Source organism: Acomys minous (genome assembly GCF_964271855.1).
Source record: "Acomys minous genome assembly, chromosome: 10".
Lineage (NCBI taxonomy): Eukaryota > Metazoa > Chordata > Mammalia > Rodentia > Muridae > Acomys > Acomys minous.
The window spans coordinates 62,658,597-62,672,188 of NC_140491.1; the positions used below are offsets into that span (position 1 = coordinate 62,658,597).

The following is a 13,592-nucleotide window of genomic DNA, read 5'->3' on the forward strand; positions in this document are numbered from 1 at the left end:
CTGTACCCGGTCCTCTTCCCTGCTCTGTACATGGTCCTCCTCCCTGCTCTGTATGCAGTCCTCTCCCCTGCTCTGTACACGGTCCTCTCCCCTGCTCTGTACTCGGTCCTCTCCCCCTACTCTGTACACGGTCCTCCCCCTGCTCTGTACACGGTCCTCCCCCTACTCTGTACACGGTCCTCCCCCTGCTCTGTACACGGTCCTCTCCCCCTACTCTGTACACGGTCCTCCCCCTGCTCTGTACACGGTCCTCTCCCCTGCTCTGTACACGGTCCTCCCCCTGCTCTGTACCCGGTCCTCCCCCCTGCTCTGTATGCAGTCCTCTCCCCTGCTCTGTACACGGTCCTCTCCCCTGCTCTGTACCCGGTCCTCCCCCCTGCTCTGTACACGGTCCTCCCCCCTGCTCTGTACACGGTCCTCTCCCCCTGCTCTGTACACGGTCCTCTCCCCCTGCTCTGTACACGGTCCTCTCCCCCTGCTCTGTACACGGTCCTCCCCCTGCTCTGTACACGGTCCTCTCCCCCTGCTCTGTACACGGTCCTCTCCCCCTGCTCTGTACACGGTCCTCTCCCCTGCTCTGTACACGGTCCTCCCCCTGCTCTGTACACGGTCCTCCCCCTGCTCTGTACTCGGTCCTCCCCCTGCTCTATACGCAGTCCTCCCCCCTGTTCTGTACACGGTCCTCCCCCTGCTCTGTACACGGTCCTCTCCCCTGTTCTCAACTCAGTAACTTTCCTGAAGATGCTCCCCTGCTCTTATGTGCACAACAGCCCCAGCACTCGCTCTCTTGTTCTGCACACCCCTGGTACCAGGGCTTGGTTTGGATTCTGTGTTCTTTCTAGCACTTGACACAGAGCAGATCATTAGCGTAGGAAAGCAGACTAAGGTAAGCGATTGGAGGAGCCAGGCATGGTGGTGCACATCTGAAACTCCAGAGCTAGGGAAGCCAGAGGACAAAGAGTTCAAGGTCAGACTCAGCTATACAGTGCATCCCACACTAACCTTAGAACCCTGTCTTAAAAAAAAAAGTCGAGTCCACTTCTCCCTTCTACAATCTTAGCAGGAGGCCATCTACCTTTGCCCTGTGGTTCTACTATATATCCCGCAGGTTATAAAGTCAAGGTGATCATCGTGGACGATTGAAGTTGACAGGTAAAATCAATCTAGGATGCATGTTGCATATGAATTTCAGGTACATAACAAACGGTTTCTAAGCCTGAGTACGCTCGGTTAAATCTGCAATTCAGACCGAAGCCCATGGCATGGTGTTTACTCAACTTCCCATTCAACGTGGCATGGGCTTCTTTCCCCTGCTAAATCTGGCTACCTAGGCCCAGTCCTTATGCTGGGTGAAAAGTACTTGTGGTTGGGCACTAATTAAGATTGGGGTAGGGCTAACAGTGACCCCAGAGGAGGGGCGGGGCCAGAGTATGGGGGCGGAGCAGGCCCAGGGGACGGAGGCGGAGCCTACATACTGGGGCGGGTCCAGATCACGGGGGCGGGGCTAGGGGAGCGAGGGGGTGGTGCCTGGGACGAATAGCGGATTCGGGGGGCGGGACCGGCGCGCGCAAGCACGTGACGACGGTTGCCAGGGTGAAAGGTCAGCGCGCCGGCGGCACTCCCAACATGGCGGCGGCCCGGGCTGTGGCGCGCGGTCCCGGAGCTGAAGCTCGGCGGCCGCCCACTCTTCGGCGCGCACGGCTGCCTCGGCTGCTCCTGCTGCTGGCGGCGGCGGCGGCGGCGGGCCCCCGGGAGGGCGTCGCGTCGCGCCTGTACCGCGAGGGCGAGGACGCCGTGTGGTTGCTGGACAGCGGCAGCGTGCGCTCGGCCACGGGCAACAGCTCAGCCGCGTGGCTGGTGCAGTTCCACTCGTCGTGGTGCGGCCACTGCATCGGCTACGCACCCACCTGGCGAGCGCTGGCGGCGGACGTGCGAGGTGAGGGTCCTGCGCGCCGGTGGACGGTCCTCCCGCGCCACGACTGTGTGGGTCGAAGCCACAGCAGGAGCGGATGGCTTTCCTGAGGTCGCCAGCTCTCAGAACGCCGGCTTCATCCTGTCCCCCAGTCTCTTGTCCTACCCACTACCTTATCAGCCTTTCCCATCCCCAGCGATTGCGTTTCAGAGCCTGCCGTCTCTGGAAGGCCCCCGTTCCTGTCAAACCCCAGCCTGGTCCGCTAGGTAGCCGGCCTTACGGGGCGTGCGGGGAGGGAGGGGGGTTCATTGGGCCGAGAAACTTAGAAACACAGACGCTCTGGGGAGTGCTCTGCAGAAGCAGAAAGTTTACAGAGAGGCTTCTTGCTGGGGCTTCTTGTGCACTAACCATAGCTTTTAAGAAATCTTCCCACACGTGTTTAGTTCTTAGTGCTAAGTTATTCACCTTTGCAGACCTCAAACCCCCTTCCAGCAAGCAGCTTCTGTAAATGGATTTAAGCGGCTGTGAGTAGCCTTCCCAGCGCTGGCTGAGGCTTGGCTCTTCACTGGTGTACTACTGTTGACTTAACCTCTAATTACAGATCTCAAGGGGCAATACAACAAATCGTTACCTTGGGTTCCTGCACCTTTGGTTTTTAAAGTCTGGTGTTGAACACTGCTGTGTTTTTCTTAAAGAGCTTTGCAAAGAAGCCCTTTTTCCAAGTGCACAATTGCAAATGACTGCTTTAAAATGTTTCCCTTCTCTTCCCTCGTTGTTGAGGCACTTGACTTTTTTTTCTTTTCTTTTTCTTTTTTTCTTTTTGAAACAGAGTTTCACAATGTAGTCCAGGTTGGCCTTGAATCTGCTGCCCTCTGCTTCTTGAGTGCTAACCTTTTATGTAGAATCTAGTGGAATTGTTCTGTTGGGTCTTAAGTTGTCTTTTTCTTTCTTTCTAATACTTATTTTATTTTAAATTATGTGGGTATGGGTATGTAGGTGAGTGCAGTTTCCCTTGGAGGACAGAGATGTTGAAACCCTAAAGCTGGTGTTACAGGTGGTAGGGGCCTGTAGGATTGCCAGGAATGGAACCCCAGTCCCCTGCAAGAGAACGATATGTGTTTTATTGTTTGTTTGTGGTTTTTTGAGACAGGGTTTCTCTGTGTAGCCTTGGCTGTCCTAGAACTCAATCTGTGGACCAGGTTGGCCTTGAACTCACAAAGGTGGACTAGCCTCTGTTGCCTGAGTGCTAGGATTAAAGACTGCACCACCACCACCCTGCTGCAGTCTGTGTATTTAACCTCTAAGCCGTTTCTAGTTTTCTTAAGTCCTTGGCAAGCACTTTCCAAAACTGAGACCAGACAGAGTTTATACATTGGTTTGGGGGACCAAACCAATAGTTGAGAGGGCTGACATTGTCCCTGGAACTTGAAAGGACAGTTTTGAAAGTGCTACAGTAAAAATCCACAACTAATGCTCTGGTTGACTTAATGAAATGCAGTTGCCTTTAAAGAGTGGCTGGCTGCCAAGAAGATGGAGCCTGAGGCTTCCTGGAGGTGTGGTGAAAGTGAAAGAGCTGACTGGCAGGAGCAGGTGTGGACCTGAGGAGGGAAACCGGGATGCTGAGAGCAGAGCTGCCTGAGTCAGAGATGTGACCCTCATGCCCTACGACAGGCTCCCGAAGCAAGTCACCTGGGGATTTGGTAGACAGTCGGGATCAGTCCCAGCCTAGGCTACTGGGTGGGTCCCAACATCCTGTCAGCACAAGCTCCAAAGATGTCTGATCCCTTGTTTATTGTTTTGGTTTTGTTTTTTTGGTTTTTTTTTTTTTTGGTTTTTTGATTTTTTCGAGACAGGGTTTCTCTGTGTAGCCTTGGCCATCCTGGACTCACTTTGTAGACCAGGCTGGCCTCGAACTCACAGCGATCCGCCTGTCTCTGCCTCCCGAGTGCTGGGATTAAAGGCGTGCGCCACCACACCTGGCTTCCCTTGTTTATTGTAAGGGACCCTGCTTGACTGCAAGACACCCACAGAAGAGATGACGTCCCTTGTGATGTCTGCCATGTTAGAGCTGTAAGGACAGCTTCCTTAGGAAGGTTTTGACTCTCGCCTCTGACCTCCTGTGCCTTGCCTTGTGGAATGGCCTCCACTTGGCCGTGCTTCCTGTTGGCTCCCTGTCTGGGCCATCCAGCAGGAGAGACGATGCTTAGGGGTTCTCAGTCACCTGTGAGTTGGACACGCAAGCCTTGCACTGGGTCCTTCCTGCCCCCGCCCATTGGACTCTGGTTGGACTGGCCTTGTTGCCATGGCTGGGGACTGGAGCCAGAAGATGGCTCTGCTTTCCTTCCTGCCCTTCAGTCCTTTCTAATTGGAGCGAGCAGCTGGAACGGGGGTGCGGGGGTGGGGTGAGGGTAGGGGAGTGGAGAGAGAGAATGCTTCCCCTGCCTTGTGCCTTGGGTTCAGGACACCTTCCACTTCCTAAAAACCTTACGGTGAAGTTTCTTTGGCTCGTCACTGACTTTGGGGGGAAATAGTGGTTTTCCTTAGTGAAGCTGGATTAACAAAAGGTGAACTGTTCAGTGGATCCAAAGGCCATTCAGGTATTTATGTGGCCCTGGCTTAGGCCCTCCTCATCTTAAGTACTCCCAGAACAACGCCCGCTCTGTTGAAATCACTTATGTCATGTTTAGTTCAATCTGGGTTGGCAGTTGCCACCTGTGCTCGCTCTCCTGGGCACTGAAGGATTTGCCAAGAGATCTAGACTAGGACTGTGCCCTGAAGCCCCTGTCCTCTGAGCTCTCTGTGGTCGCAGGGCTGTTCCCTCCCTCAGTCCACCCTAGAGAGCAGGACAGATCTGTTGTTGGCCCTGAACTTCTTGATGAAGGTCTTGGAGGGGAACAGGAGACGTGCATTTGAGAGTGGGAGGTGTTGGACAGAGATAGGCACAGAGTGTGCCATCCACAGGCCGTGTGTTCTGTTGCTGCTGCTGCCAGCAGTAGCTAAGCCGCTCTGCCTCCCCTGGGCTCCTCATTCCCGTGGTGTCTGGCGTCTTCCGTGTGCTCAGGACACAGGCTCCTGAAGATGACTGCACAGTATTTACAGGGTGCCTGTGAAACTTTTAAAACTCTATTTTCGTTCTTATGCCCCTTCGTCCCTTCACCCCAATCCCTTCCAACACCAGGTAGGAGAAAAAGAAGGATATTGGGGAGGAGTGGGTCGTATGTCTCTTTACTACTTCCTGTTGATTAGGGTCGTTGGATTCCTTGGGGCAAATCCAATCATTGTTTCAGTATATCTCCAACTTCTCAAACTGCGACAACAGCAGCTAGGAGCAGCAGCCAGAGCAGCAGCCTTCTTCTCGGATCCCTCTGTCTCTCTCTGGGCTCTGGTATTTATTCCCTCTTCAGAGTCCTCAGAATTAAACTACCTGCTTGGCACAGAACGCCTCTCAGAGCCCATACGAGGCAAATAGTTTGCTGCTGTGGACAGTCTGAATCAGCCCCATATCCCACACCTGGGATTAAAACAAAAACATGTTTACGTTACATAAGTGAGGTGGGGTTTTTTGTTTTGGTTTTTGGTTTTCTGAGACGTCCTGGACTTGCTTTGTAGACCAGGCTGGCCTCAGACTCACAGTGGTCTACCTGCCTCTGCCTCCCGAGTGCTGGGATTAAAGGTGTGTGCCACCACTGCCTAGCTCATAACTGAGTTTTAAAAGACACGAAAACCACTACATTTCTTCCTTTTGTCTAAAAAATGGCTTTTCCGAGACTTGTTGCTTTCTTAAAAGGAGATTATCAACGGACCAAACCCTATTTGAGTCAGTCGTTTCTTCTATAACCTAGTAACTCTTGGCTGCTCTTGTCTGGAATGGCTCGTACTTTTTGCTGCTGAGCCTTGAGCTAGGACTCCATAGCTGCTTCCTGATGGCAAGAGGTTACCTCGTATGTCTCTCTGGGACATGCATTCACTAGTCAGGTGACCTCTTTTATCACAGCATCCACAAAGCCTGAGAAGCTTAGGGATTCTTGCTGAGAACCCAGTATTCTGTATTTCAGAGTTAACGCACCAGCCGTTTTGTACTCTGAGGCTTTTATTGGCTTCATCATAGTTCCTTTTCTGCAATGACATCTAAGACTTGTGGCTACCGGGAAAGCTAAGCAGCTCAGTTTGCTCAAGATTAACCTTTTCTCTTGAAACAGGCCGCTTCTCTTTAACTTTTTGCCCTGTGTGGCCGTCTGCTCCTTCTGGCTCCCTATCCCTGGGCTGTGGGAACGAACACCAAAAGTTCAAGGAACAGGGCAGGGCAGCAATTTCAGGGAACTCCGGCTTTCAGTTACCGGGTCTAGACTCTTTGTTCTCACTTTTCCAGCACCACTACTCAGTTCACAAGCGCTTCCATCTCTACCCGCAAACTCTTGAGTTGCACAGCCAACCCTGCAATCCTTTTAAAAACAAGAGAATTAAGTGACGCTTCTGGTTTTCCTGTTTCACCCACTTTTTGTTTCTCAGACTCTTTCATAGCCATTTGAAACGTTTCCAATTGTTCCGTCATTCCCCCAACCTTTGTAAAACTGGAATATAGGAAGAAGACACAAAAACAGAAAATCCCTTTTGGGAGCCAGGTGAGGGAGAACCCAGAGGCGGCCGTGTGACCCTTTTGCTCATATCCTACGATAGTATGTTCCTTCCTTCTCACTCTGTTGTCTCCTCTACAGCATCAGAACCCAGGTTTTCCATTATTCCAAGCCCTGCGCCTGGGTGCTACTTGTTGCACCTTTGTAAAAGGTTACTTACTATCTCTTTCTCCTTACTCCACCCTTATCTACCCTAATACCTTCCAACCCCCCAACGCTAGGTAGGAGAGAAAGAAGGTTAGAGGGCATCAGGGGCAGAGTTTTCCTTGGCTCCTTCCTGCTGACGACTAAAGTCGTTGGGTTCCTTCAGACAAGTCCACTCTCTGTTTCAGGACATCTCCAACTTCTCACCAGACTGCACCGACAGCAGCCAGGAGCAGCAGGGGGAGCAGCAGCCCTCTTCTCGGAGCCCTCTGTCTCTCTCTGGGATCTGGCATTTATTCCCTCTTCAGAGTCCTCAGAATTAAACTACCTGCTTGGCAAAGAGCCCCTCTCAGAGCCCGAACAAGTCTGCTGCTGTGGACAGTCTGAATCAGCCCCATATCCCACACCTGGGATTAAGACAGAAACGCATAGCCGGGCGTGGTGGCGCACGCCTTTAATCCCAGCACTCGGGAGGCAGAGGCAGGCGGATCGCTGTGAGTTCAAGGCCAGCCTGGTCTACAAAGTGAGTCCAGGACAGTCAAGGCTTCACAGAGAAACCCTGCCTCGAAAAACCAAAAAAAAAAAAAAAAAGACAGAAACACGTTTACATAACACAACTGAGTTTTTAAAGACACCTAAACTTTCCAGTACATTTACTGAGAACAGGTAGAGAGGGACACTGGGACCAGCATTGCTGAGGAGTGTGGCAGGGCCGGTCTTGAAAGCTGCAGATGGCAGAACCAACAGCAGAGGGCAACCACTCCTCTGTGTATGCCACAGCCATGTGGTCACTTTGCTGTTAGCCAAGGCCAGCTGCCAGCTGCCAGCTGGGTCTCCAGAGAGCATGCCTCTTCTCCAGGGTCAGTCACTGCAGTTAGCATGTTAGGGACCTCAGCTGTTCGTGCATTTTCAAATAGCCAAGTGGGTTGTTTAACTCAATAAGGCTGTCCAGGCCATCCACCCAGAGGACAGGCGGTGACACAGACGCAGCAATCACAGCTATCCCTTCTTGTCTCTCCCTCGGCCTGCTTTACCATCTAACCAGCAAGGCTTGTCAGCCCCACCCCAGTACACCCTTGAATGCTTAGAGGCACATTGTCTTCAGTTTATCCAGACTAACCAAGTGTTAAGAATGGAGAGCCTGGAGGCCCTGGACACTGAGTGAGGCTGCGGCCCAGTCAGGGCCTGGTTCCCATGCTGGCCCTGGGTGACTGCTGGGTCAGGTGCTGCGCTGCCCTGGAGAAAGGGGGGCTCCTTGCTACCCAACCACATTTCCCTCACTTGAGCTCCTCCAAGAAGACCTTTGTAATGCCAGAAGGCATGCACTCAGAGAGAAGGTTCTGGGTGTCTGGAATGTGGAATTGAACACATGGTTGCCCATCATTTTGTGAGGGTGAAGAAGCCATAAGGGAGCTAGAACACTGCATTTGAACCTGGAGGCTCTTCGCCTGCCGTCACTGTGTAGAACCAAGATGCTAGGCTGCAGATGAAATTGCTTCTACTCCACTGAAACATGGCGAGTGGTGAGGAAACCTGGAGCTTCTCTTTCAGCAATAGAATCACCTGACAAATAAATTTGAAATAACTTGGTCTACTGTGCATTGTAATTATTTTATAGGTAGTACTAAGCCTCTAGTACTAAAATAGCTGAGCTGAGTAAAAGCCAGGAGTCACTCATAGTTTAGTCACCCTGCCTCTTACAAATCTTCCTCCAGTGGGGGCCCCGTTCCCAGTGTGGAGGGGCAGCCTCACTGGTGCAAACAGGCAGTTTGCATTCATTTACTTTTAGTGTGGCATCTTGCACAGGCAGACAGGCACTGCTGAATGAGGCACACACCCAAAGCCAGCCTTTTCAGGGGTCTGAATCCCATTTTTTTGTAAAGTAGGTGCTGTGTCTTTTGTTTGCTGTGAATACTGTCCATCTGCCAGCCTCTGTCTTCAGGCCTCCCTGTTTCTAACTGTCACTGCCGTCTGTCACAGCTCTCCCAGAGTGCACAGGCCCCACTGAGATGCCAGAACATGTGCCTCCTTCCCAGAACGCCCTCTGTCAAGGGGCACTTTATCCAAGTGTGGCTCTGCAGGTGGTGCCTGTATGAGGGGGACCCTGGACTTTCCTCGTTGGCAGCTGGCAGCGTGGACTCTGATTTAAGTCTCCTACCTCTTCACCCCAGCTCTGCAAGGCCGAGGGGAGCAGTGACCAGAGCAGGCAGGTCCTCCCTCCATAGAGGGACGTGTAGTAGGCGAAAAGTTTAGAGCCAAGCTGCCCATGCTGACTGAAGGAGCCGGACTGGCCATTGGGAGGCTGGTGTTGCCCTCTCTGACTGGCCACAGCAAGGGTAGGAACCCCAGGCAGGCAGGATGCTAAAAGAGTTCAAGGTGGTAACCTAGGAGACATGGTCAAAAGTGTCCATCCTGCTCCATAATGACAAGAAAACGAACATGGTTTTACATGGCAGAGCTGACTTCTGAGGAGTGTCTCGGGACAACTCAGGAACAACTGGGACACTGGGAAAGGCACAGTAACTCTTTGGATGGAGAACAGTAGGGTTACTGCCTCCCTCACCAGGGGCCTGGCTGCTGGTGAGGAAGCGTAAGAAAGCAATGTCTTCTACAGTCAGCTCAGGGGCGTTGCAGGCCATTTCAGGCCTGTGAGAGTCCTTTGCAGTTGTTTGGTGGGAAGAGGGAAGGGTGATTTGAGACAAGGTCTTGCTGTGTAGTCGGTTTCGACCCTTTTGCCTCTGCTTTTTGATGCTGGAATTACAGGTGTGCACCACCTCACCCACATAGATAGATTCGGGCAGAAGCTTACCTAAAGCCAAGATCATGTTCCCAGCCTGGCCAGCCCCCGCCTTCCAGCTGTGGTCCTCAGCCATGGTGGCCACCAGTCCTGGTCACCTCATACCAGTCACCAGGTCAATGTCGTGGTAGCTGCTGTTCATTGCTCACTAGCCTTGGCTAAGGGTGGCACCAAGAGAGCTATGTCCTAGCCACACCCTGTCCCTGGAGGACTTGTGGTCTGATCCTCCAGTGTTCCTCTGCCACCTCACCATCTTTCCAGCATCTTCAGTCATCTGCTGAAGAACACTGTTGGCATGGTGACATGTGTCTCTCAGTGATGAGAATCTGCTTTTTTTTTTTTAAATTAATTTATTTATTTATGTATACAGTGTTCTGCCTGCATGCACACCCGCAGGCCAGAAGAGGGCATCACATCATGTTACGTTACAGATGGTTGTGAACCACCATGTGGTTGCTGGGAATTGAACTCAGGACCTTTGGAAGAACAGGTGGCGCTCTTAACCACTGAGCCATCTCTCCAGCCCAAGAATCTGCTTTTTTTGTTTTGGTTGTTGGTTTGGGTTTGTTTGTTTGGTTGGTTGGTTTTGGGAGGTATTTTCTTTTTCTTTTTTTCTTTTTTTTCTGCTGGGGAAATTACATTCTTTGTTTTTTGTTTTTTCTTTTTTATTATTTAATTAATTTATTCAGATTACATCTCAATTGTTTTCCCCTCACTTGTATCTACCCATTCCTCCCTCCCTCCCGCTTTCACCCTATTCCCTTTGCCTAGGTCTATGACCCAGGGAGACCTCCTCCCCAACTATATGGTCATAGGCTATCAAGGCTCATCTTGGTAGCTTATTCTTTCACTGAGTGCCACCAGGCCTCCCCACCAAGGGGAGGTGGTCAAATAATGGGGCACCAGAGTTCATGTCCAAGTCAGTCCCCACTCTCCGCACAACTGTGGAGAATGTCCTGTCCATTGGCTAGATCTGAGTAGGGGTTCAATGTTTAACTGCATGTATTGTCCTTGGTTGGTGCAATAGTTTGAGCAGACCCCTGCCCTGCCCCCCCCTCCAGATCCACCAGTCATGATGTTCTTCTGCTCTTTGGTTGTGAGCCTAGCCTTTAATGGCTGAGCCATCTCTCCAGCCCTGTGTTTTGGTTTTTTGAGACAGGATTTCTCTGTACCCTTTGCTGTCCTAGACTCACTTTGTAGACCAGGCTGGCCTCAAATTGACAGAGATTTGCCTGCCTCTACCTCCCTAGTGCTGTGATTAAAGGTGTCTGCCACCATGCCTGGCTGCTTTTTTTGTTTTTTTGAGACAAGGTTTCTCTCTGTATCCCTGGCTGTGCTGGAACTCTGTAGACCAGGCTAGCCTCGAACCTGGGGATTTGCCTGCCTCTGCATCCTGAATGATGATAGTATTACAGGCATATACCGCCACTCCTCCTCCTCCTCCGTCTTCTTTTTGGGAGTGGGGTGGGGGACAAGGTTTCTCTGTGGAGCCTTGGCTGTCCTGGACTTGCTTTGTAGACCAGGCTGGCCTCTAACTCTGAGATCTGCCTGCCTCTGCCTCTGCCTCTCTATGCCTCTGCCTCCCGAGTGCTGGGATTAAAGGTGTGTGCCACCATGCCCAGCCTGCTTTTACTACTTTTTTTTAAAAAGATCTTTATTTATTATGTATACAGTGCTCTGCCTACATGTACACCTGCAGACTAGAAGAGGGCATCAAATCATATTATAGATGGTTGTGAACCACCATGTGGTTGCTGGGAATTGAACTCAGGACCTCTGGAAGAGCAGCCAGTGCTCTTAACCTCTAAGCCATCTCTCCAGCCCCGACTTCTTTGTAAATTATACTTTGATGGAACAGGATAGACTTGTGGGAAATGATGATGATCAAATATGTCTGAAAAGGGTGAGCCCCCTACACCCCACATGCTCATTGCTGCTCAGTGCCACAGTGCTGGGTCAGTGTGGGCAACCGAGGCCTTCTCCTTTTCAAGCCAGCAGTTGCCCCATATGCGGTCAGAGGGCAGGGTCCACCTGTGAAATGGTTGCTGTGAGGCTGAAGCGGGGAGAACCTAGGTATCTCCACACTACCTATATGAGACACTTGGAGCTGAGGGGGAGGATGAGGCATTTCAGAAGAGATGCTAGGACAAGCCACCTGTAGTTACCACAGAGACAGGGCTCAGGGCAGGCCAGGCCAGAAGTGGGCACCATGGTGAGTCGGTCCCACTGCCTGACAACATGGACAGGACTTATCCCAGCCCTCGCCTGTGATGCACATACATGGCGTCAGATGGAGTATGCACACATGAGGCCTGCTCCTCTGAATCTCTTGAGGTCAGAAGGCATTGTTAGTTTGTTTTTTTTTTAAAGAAAGCTGTTATTAGGAAGTTGTATAGTTGCTCACGTGGTAAGAAGACCCATCTCTAGCCCTAGAGAGGTCTCAGCCTTGCTTACCCAGGCCGGCCATGCTGTCATCCCCGGGGCAGCCGCAGCTCCCACTGGCTGATGACTGCTGTGCTCTGGTCCTCGTCTTCACCTTCATACACCTGGATTTTAAATGCATCCCTTCAGGGACCTGAGGGAGATGGGAAACAACCCAGACAAGGGAACAGAGTCGGGGTCTGGGCAGGAGGCCCAGGCCTGGGATGATAGGTCTGAAAGAGTGCTGTGTAACCTTGGGGGCCTATGCAGATTGTGATTTGAAGCCAGGAATCTGTTGAGGCCTTTTGTGGGCTGCTGCCGGCTGCCTGGGGTTGTGCTAACTCGTTCTCAGGAGCACAGCTGAGCTAAGAGTCTCCTTCCACCTGAGTACGGTGACTCACTGTCTGCACCTTGCTGACTTCCCCAAGCTCACAGTGGTAAATTAGCACTCAGAAACATCAGCTTCCCCACACCCCATCCTTCATTGTCTCTGCCCTGGTATCATTGTCAGGAGAGTTGATTCTGGGCTTCCCTCTTCCTTCCTCATCAATGGGTACTTAGAGTTCAGTGTCCCCGTGTATGTTCACAGGACACTGTGGATTAAAGACCGTTTGTAGTGTCACGTGCTGAGTGACTGCAATGCCAGGAGGTTGCTGTGTTTGTATCTGCGGAGAGTGCCCTGTCATGGGTGGGGTGAAATCTGGGGGTCAGTGTTGAGGCCTTGCTCTGATGGAGATCCAGGGTTCAATTTTCAGTGACCATGGACTAGGCTCTTAGTGCCATTAGTCTTCCAGATGCCAAGCCGTTTTAGGAGGGCTCATGTGTTCAGTCTACTGCTGGGCTGGATTCAGGGAGTTCTTAAGAGACATAGCCAGCCAGTCTATGATCTTGGCACTCAGGAGGCTGAGGCAGGAGCATTGCAAGTTCAAGACCAGCCTAGGGTACATAGCCAGAGTCTATCACAGATAAAAAACATATAAAACAAATAAGCAAACTACAAGACTGGCTCTGGTTTGTCTTGCTGAGCTCTGTCTCCTGCAGGGTTCCTGGGGAACCCTCTTTTCCTGTGTCTTGTATTGGAGTGGCTTTCTGTTGAAGGTTCTGGAATGCAGAATCTGAGGAGCATGAATGAAGCTAGCGCCTAGCACCAGCAAGCAGCTGCACAGCAGCAGCATCGGCCCAGGATGTGCCCTGCCGCGCAGGCCCCTCGCCCCACACTCAATTCTCCTGTGTATTCATGCTTAAGAAAGATCTGAAAAACAAACCAGGACCAGACCCACCGGCCAAACCTAGGTGCGCCCGTCCCAGTTCTGGTATTTTAGGTAGCTGGGAGGCTGGTTCCTGCGTTTTATTCTTGGAGATTTTCACTGTTACTCCTTTTTCAGGCAGAGGGTGCTTTTCTAGAATGTGGAAGCAAAGTGTGGGCGGAAACACCAGTGAGCAGAGTGAGTTGGTGGAGTCTGTGAGTCAGGGCAGCGTGGTAGGATGAGGTGCTGTGCCAGATGCAGGACTGAATCTGCCCTTGAAGCGCCTTCTGTGCTATCTGCCCCGAGACCCAGGAGCTATGGCTGTGATTCAGAGGAGCCTTTCTGTGCTTTAAAGTGACCTTGGGACAAAGCTGGTTCTGTGTAGCCAACACTAGTTGGTCACTGTAATAAGAGAGGGGAAAGGTGTGTGTTACGAG

The 13,592-nt window shown here is 51.8% G+C and overlaps 1 protein-coding gene across 1 annotated transcript in view; it reads left to right on the forward strand.

Moving 5' to 3' along the window:
* Positions 1-1,584: 1,584 nt before the first annotated feature.
* QSOX2 (quiescin sulfhydryl oxidase 2) overlaps positions 1,585-13,592 on the forward strand; it is a 32,697-nt gene continuing 20,689 nt past the window's right edge. Inside the window, exon 1 of the mRNA XM_084797354.1 lies at positions 1,585-1,936. Within this exon, the coding sequence (XP_084653480.1) occupies positions 1,627-1,936 (310 nt within the window). The 5' untranslated portion in view covers positions 1,585-1,626. The remainder of the gene's footprint in view (positions 1,937-13,592) is intronic.